Genomic DNA, 7,230 nt, shown 5'->3' with positions numbered 1-7,230 from the left:
GAGACGAAGTTGCTTCCCTTGGCCGTCGACGACTAATTCAGTTGAATTTGGGGATTACTTTTCAATAAACAATTTAATACTTTGGTAGGAAACGAAAATAAAAAAAAAGATAAACAATACTGCGAAATGATAACTTCCCCTGTACGGGGTTGGGAAGGAGGTGGTCGGACGTTAGCTTATCCAAGCTCGGGAGTTGGCTGGCTCGTGGTATTACGTCCCGATTACGGGGACAGAAGTCCCTCGAAATCCCACGACCTGACTCGATTACGGAGCGACAGCTTTCGAGCCCCAGCACGAACTAAACTCACTTGCTGAGTTTCCCATCAAAGTCACTCGTTGGTCCGTTCCCTTTTAGTAAGCCGGCGAATCCTCGACGCGTCGTGAGACAGGCGTTTCCCACCGCCAACCAATCAGCTCACTTTCTCGCCACGTGGGAATTGCCTATATTCCTGGGTGGGAACCCGCGGTCTGCGTACATCTCACGGTCAAAGGTCGGGCTAGTTCGGATGCAAGCAAAACCATTTCTCGCATGGCGAAGCGGACAACCGACCCCAGTGTGGATAGCGCCGACTAAGTGAGCCATCCCGCAATTCATTCTGCCAGTGGCGGTCTGACGTTGCCGTTCTGCCGCGACCCCCCACACTCAGGCGAGAAAGACTAAACCGATGTAAACGCGCCGTGTAAACAGCGCCGGCCAGAGCCACTGCGTTCTGGTGGTGGTGGTGGTGTAACTTCATTTTCCCGGCCCGGAACGCACGCTCCGATTCCCTCGGCAGAAAACGCGCGTTCCGAACCTCGCGTCGTAAAGTACGCCTGTCTCTCGAGGTCGCCCGCCAAGGGAAGTGTTTACAACAGCGCTTTCCCCCCAGCCAAATCTCCCTGGTGCTAACGACAAGCTCTGGCATTAAGACCATATAAAGATTGCATGTCTCGCACTGCTATCATCCGTGAAGTTTGAGTTCTGGAAAAGCGAAAGATGATCACCCTGTTACCTTATTGATTTTCTTCAGATGAGGGAACAACACTGGACGCAAGCGAAACCTTGGACAATGAACAGCATCCGGCTCGCTATCTTCTGGGGAACTCTTGCGTGGGCAGAGGCAGGAGACGTGGACAAGTCCTCTTGCAACATATCTCTACCCTGGTCAGTTTCGAAGACAGACTACACCGACGTCTCGGACACTGTGTTTGAGTCCTTGTTTCAGTGCCCCGGTGACTTAAACGGATGCGGGGACAGGACATTACTTACGTGCCAGCAGGCCACCTATGTGAGGACGTGCTCCTGCGCGTCCAACTGCAGAGTTTACCGTGACTGTTGTTGGGAGACGGGCATCGACAAGGCGGAGGCCGACTTCCCGGAATCTTGCTGCGTTGTCGTCGACCTTTATGAGTCTGTCCGCAAGTTTCTCTACATGGTCACTGGATGTCTGCCGAGCTGGCCAAACGATGATGTGAGGGAAGCGTGCGAAAAGCCAGGACACTTCAACGAGACCTTCTACCAGATTCCTGTCACAAGTTCCAGTGACATTACTTACAAGTAAGTTTTAAGGTTTTGTAAACCGATGGAAGGGCGAAATTGGTTCTGGAGGCACACGATGCAAAGCGCTAAGATTAAGGGGACTGTGTGGCATATTTTGTGCGTTTTCCTTTAGTGTTGTAAATTTTAAATATGGCTGATATTCCTGGCTTCGGCTTCGTTCAATGCATCTACAGGGTGGTTTCCGACACATCTCGAAGAGGAAGAATTGCAAGTGCATGTTTTATTGAAAGTTAGGGTATAATAAAATTGGCAACGACATTTAACTTCAAAGTACCGTAATGCTTGAAATGCAATATTTAGAAGTAATTTCTTTAATTGCTTGGAAATATTTATACTGTCGTTTCAGGAGTGAAGAACCTATATTTGTTTTATCAATTTTGAGGAATTGGAACTGTTGTGTCTTGTGACCAGGAAGGGGAGGAGGAAGGTTGACCAATAGAGCAGGGGAGAGGGCACTTAATGAGTTTAGAGGAATTGGGAGAGGAAAGGGAGGAGAGAGTACAGGGGAAACTGAATTTGTTTCGCATGATCAAGGAAGGGGAGGGAGGGCACCGTAGAAGCATGCGGGAGAGGAAGGAGAGGTAGGGAACTTAAGATAGGTGTGGAGGGAGTGGAGATGGAGGAGTGAGGGGAAGGGAGGGATCTGAAGGACACCCTAGGAGAGAGAGGGGTGAAAGCAAATAAAAAGGGAGGAGGGATGGAAACGAAACATTTGAGTAGGTCACATGATATTAGGTAACATAACGTCAATTTCCCTGCTAAATATAGCCGGGAAATTGAATTGGTGTTGAACTCACAAGACGTGAACTTTTACGCTAAATGTAGAGGGGAAACTGAATGGACATATAGGTCACGTGACGTAATTTCTCCACTTCGTGCTTAGGTCCCGTGACGTCATGCCACGTGAAATTATTTTTTTTTTCTGCGAAATTTAGCACAAAATGCACGGGCGAACGGACGGACGTACAAAATTATGGAATTGGGGGCTACTTTAAAAAAGAATTTCATGCTTGAAAACTATGTAAATTTCTTTTTGAGAAAATGAGAAGCTTGCTTATGGGAACCAGCAGCTGAATTTTCCTCGTCAAGGTAAACAAAAAGATTATGCTGTTTTCCTCTCTTTTCAAACTATGAACTGTAGATTACAGTGATCATGAGTAGTACAGTTGCACGTGAAAGTAGCCTTGACTCTCAGTGTATGAGAGTTGGACAAGCGTGTTGACGTAAATACCAATATAATGAAAGCTAAACAAAAGGGAGGGACGAGGAAAGACATGTCTGTTCTCGTCCCTCCCTTTTGTTTAGCTATCATTAGGCTGTGTTAAAGTCTATTTTTAACGTTTTTTTTTACGATGTGTTCTCACAATTTATAACGAGTTTAGGCACTGTTGTGTGAACTCTTGTTTTTTTAGTTCAGTTAGATAAGAAATAAATCGTGTTGGCTTTCTTTAAAATGCAATTAAGCCTTCACTGTTTTGCTTTCAGAAACGGATACTGCGCCCTTTGCAACTACGACCTGGTGAACGCAACCTTCTGGAATGCCACTGTAAAGCCTCCCTCAACCAAGGCATATCTCCAGCTCCCTGACATAATAACCAACCAACCTTATCTGCACCTAAGGCCATGCGGCGACTCTCCAAACGACACCTGTCCCGATGGCACCCCTGAAAGCATCGTTAGAAAATGCAAAACTTTTTATGCTCCGGTCATCGTCTCCCAAGACCCAGAGAGTTCAGTGTATCGAAATGTGTACTGTGCCATGTGCAACGGCGTCGACCTTTCCACTTTGTCGTGTAAAACAGCGGAGCAGCTAAGCAATTTCTCTATTAACTCCCGGCACCGGGGTCATCACCGGCGACCCGGCCCAAATTTAGTTTCTATATTTCACCCTGTGTTGAGAACTCAAAATTGTTATGTTCAGCATGGACGCCGCTGTTTTATCAAGACGCGTCCTAAACTGTTCCGGCGGCGGCATGATGCAAACAGCACCAACCAAACGACACGGAGGCACCAGCGCAGGCGTTTCTACACCGTCCAAAATTATCTCACGATCGTTTGTGTCAGCTTGTCCATCTGCTGCCTTTTCTTGAAGGTCGTTGTGTTCAGCATCTACAAAGACGCCAGGAGTTTTTCGTCCAAGTGTACCTTATGCCTTTCCATCACCCTGCTCATGACTCAGCTTGTCTTTCTACTTGTGAACAGCTTCAAGGTCTCACGCGCCGTGTGCACGGCGTCCGCCATGTTGGTACACTACGGCTTCTTGTCAACGTTCTTCTGGACCAGTGTGCTCTCGTTCGACATCTGGAGGGGCATCACGGCCGTCAACCTGTCCTCTACGCGCAAGAGGACCTTGGCGTTGTACTGTGTGGTCGCGTGGGGTGCACCGATGATCATCGTTACCGTTGCAGCCATGGTCAACTGGTTGGCTCCAACATCTCTGGTTTCACCACTGTACGGTGTCTCGAGCTGCTGGATCGGAAGCATCTGGGCCCAGATAACCTACTTCTTAGCGCCAATGGCTGTACTGCTGGTAATAGGAATAGTCCTCTACCTGAACACTGTTTTCTACATCCGCAAGACTACAGGTCATGCTCGAGACTTCGAGTTCAAAGATGGAGTTCAGCAGAACCAACATTCCCACATGGCATTGTATGTACGATTGGCTCTCATCATGGGAGCAACATGGGGCGTGGGATTCTTAGGTGTCTTTGTAGATTCTACCGTGACAGATATTCTGGTCATTGTGCTTGTAGGGCTTCAGGGTGTATACCTTTTCTTCGCATTTAAGGATCACAAACACTTCTGTTCCTCTATTTCGAAACGAAAGATCAGTTCCAGCGCTGTGGGACAGTCCAACGGCACGTTCAGTACAGAGGAGCCGCAAAGCAAAAGACTTTCCTTGTAGAGTTGACTGATTGGTCTTGTTGTATACGGTTGCATCTAAAGAACAATTCGGCCTTCGCTGATATGAAGTCAGCGGACGCTGTAAGTACCCAACAGGTAAGGGCGTTTCCCAATGTTTCGGATCTCACCAGTGGCAGCCTAAAGAAATATCAAGGTGCGTTTAACCAGATATATTCCTTCTGTTGGTGAACATCGCCCCCTGCTTAGTATAGGCCTCCAGTATTAACCAGGCTGTGCTACCATTCTTCGCACGCCAACACCATCTTGCGTCGAGATTTTTTTTTTTTCAGGTTAGGGTGGAATAAAAATAACCACCCCATGACATAACCAGTATTATAAATCTTCACTGCTGGAGGTATCAAGGTGTGAAGTCGTTCGTCGTGTGTTAGCGACACCTCTTAAACTTTGTTACGCCGGTTTAGGGTTGTTGCGAAATTGCCTAAACCTTGCGCAACCCAATGTAGGAAACTTTAGTGCTGGAGACCTACTCCCGTTTTCTATTAATACCGTCGGCCTTTCTAGAAATCTAATTGCCATCTTACAGATTTTCATCGAATCACTAGAAGGTCACCCGCCATGACTCTTAATTATACAACCGTGGCGCTGCACGATAAATCGGAAGAAAACTACAGAACTCCCGAAGTTATCGTGTCTCTAGATGCCTGAAAGTGGTCGTCGCTTGGCTTGAGCGACGCGTTTTTGGCAGTTTTTTAGAACAAAAGCACACGCTGGGCATTTGGAGATACGCTACGAACGCTACGAACCATGCGGCATTCGTAAACGCTTACTTCATCCACGAGGCCTGTCTCCTCTTGCATATGCGACGCCATTATTTCTAATATTATACCGACAAGTAAAGACACCTGGTACAGCTTCTATGAATCGCCTTCTGTTCCACGTTTAAGGACGGAGGTAGAAATTTTTTTTCAGTCTTTCCACTCTGGTGAAGAAGGAAGAGCAGCGGAGCTGTACTATGTGCCGCCATGTATGAGCGACGGCGGCAACCAGACAATTGGCAAGCCGTTTGTCTGATTGCCACCGTAGCTCATAGATGGCGGTAGTTGCCCAGAGGGTTGTGTCGAAATTGGTTTGTCCACAGACATGAAGCTGGGAAACAAACATAATTACAGCTCTGTTTTAATTATGTTTGAGTTGCACGATACTACATTAAAGACGAGATCTACGCATTGCGCTATTATCACTTGGTTCCTAAAGTAACAGCTAGTAACGAGGATGCTGTAGCTTGCTGAGAATATGTACCTGTCGAAGCGGGTATGTCTTGGCGTCGTCGCCTTTAAGCATTGCCTTCCTGGCGAGCGCTATCAAAGCGTCAGCGACGTACTAGCGCCGACGCTGACACGAGGTAGGGGGGCGCTTTAGGGTGACGCTAGTGGACGAAAAGCACAAAGTTTGTCTTCTAGACAGTATTAGCGTCCTGACCAGAATTTTTCTCGCCATGACGTCATGAGTTGTAATCTGACAACTTATGATCCTTTCCGAACTACAAGTCCGATTGTATATATGCGTAAAAAGAACAATAAAAGCCTGGAGTCCTCGCATTCTTATATCAACATTGCCGCAGTTGACACTCTTACAATACGCAGATTTTCGTCGATAAAAAAAAATAAAAACTACCGCAATATATTGTGTTATCCCTCCCCCCCCCCCCCCCCCCCCCCCCCCTCCCCCGGGGGCCTGATATTCATAAAAATGTGGGCTGGGCCATGTATTGGTGGATAGGCACAAAATGTTACGAGAACCATTAAAAAAAAAACACCCATTTTTTGAAGATATCAATCCCGGCTGCACAAGAGATACATTAAACTCAAAACTCAAATTAGTTTTATTGTTTTATGCAAGACATACCCATGAAAAAAACATTTTGTTATCGCAAAGTCTGTTGCTTGCATACACGTGATGAACACCTTCTATCGGCATACAGCACGAACATTTGTTTTCCGACACCGCTGTGTTCTCTTCGTTAGTAAAAAAAAAAAAAAATAGAAGTCAACGAGAAAATAGAAAAATTAACCAGGCGCAACGAGCGAGCGAACAAGCGGACGAAAGAAGCGACGAAGAGCGATGCTGGAGAAGTGGAAAAGCCGGCGATCGCGTTGGCAAATACTTTTAAAGTCGGGCCAAGTTCGGCGCCTTGTCAATCACAAGGCTCTTGCGCAACTTTCTTCTTTGGTGCATACATACTTGCGTCTGTACGCGGCGTGCTATCAACGCGGGCTGGGGCTGTGTTGCTGGGAGGCATGCACGGCACCACGAACACGGAGCTCGAAATGGGACGCTTTACAAACATCTGCGTGCGGCGTTTCAGCAAATCCTTATTTACCCGTCGACTTTGCCTCAAGCATTGCATAAGCTTACCATCCGCGGTCGCGACGTTCCGGGGGAAGGAGCGGGATTGCGGTGACCGTATTTCGCTGGAGACGGGCTTTGGCCTTACACTCCGCGGTTACATTGCGGGCGTTTGCTGATCTCGCGATCCCTGAATAGGTTACTCCTTGTGTCATCTTTCCGACTTTTTGTTTTTTTGTCCGACCCAAATTTTTTGTAAGTAAAACAAAGTTTAATTTTGTAACCTTCAGTGTTTTGTTTTCGAACGCATGTACTCCATATTTGGGGTTTCAAAAATCGGAGAGGAAATGCGTAATCAACGCCAAGTGTCTTCCCCTTCTTCGTTTTGCTTTGCCACGGACGTCCTCCAACCGCAAGGTGAGCGGCTGCGTCATTCGGGTAGGATGAATGTTTGCGGATCGCGGAGTTATCGTTGCCGT

The 7,230-nt window shown here is 47.2% G+C and overlaps 1 protein-coding gene across 1 annotated transcript; it reads left to right on the top strand.

Moving 5' to 3' along the window:
- The first annotated feature begins 1,010 nt into the window (after window positions 1-1,010).
- LOC8043292 (G-protein coupled receptor Mth2) lies at window positions 1,011-4,616 on the top strand. Its single transcript, XM_002416183.5, has 2 exons — window positions 1,011-1,537; window positions 3,026-4,616. Exons 1-2 carry the CDS (start codon window positions 1,011-1,013, stop codon window positions 4,443-4,445), a joined length of 1,947 nt encoding a protein of 648 aa, XP_002416228.3. The 3' UTR covers window positions 4,446-4,616.
- Window positions 4,617-7,230: the final 2,614 nt, after the last annotated feature.

This window comes from Ixodes scapularis, unplaced genomic scaffold, assembly GCF_016920785.2.
Source record: "Ixodes scapularis isolate PalLabHiFi unplaced genomic scaffold, ASM1692078v2 PGA_scaffold11__112_contigs__length_91849675, whole genome shotgun sequence".
Classification (NCBI taxonomy): domain Eukaryota; kingdom Metazoa; phylum Arthropoda; class Arachnida; order Ixodida; family Ixodidae; genus Ixodes; species Ixodes scapularis.
This window is presented reverse-complemented; position numbering and strand designations above follow the sequence as displayed.

Bases quoted from the DNA above. Each gene is read 5' to 3' on its own strand.
- LOC8043292 (XM_002416183.5), top strand. From the start codon at position 1,011: ATGAGGGAACAACACTGGACGCAAGCGAAACCTTGGACAATGAACAGC. The intron at 1,538-3,025 runs GTAAGTTTTAAG...TTTTGCTTTCAG, and splicing joins TCCAGTGACATTACTTACAA to AAACGGATACTGCGCCCTTT.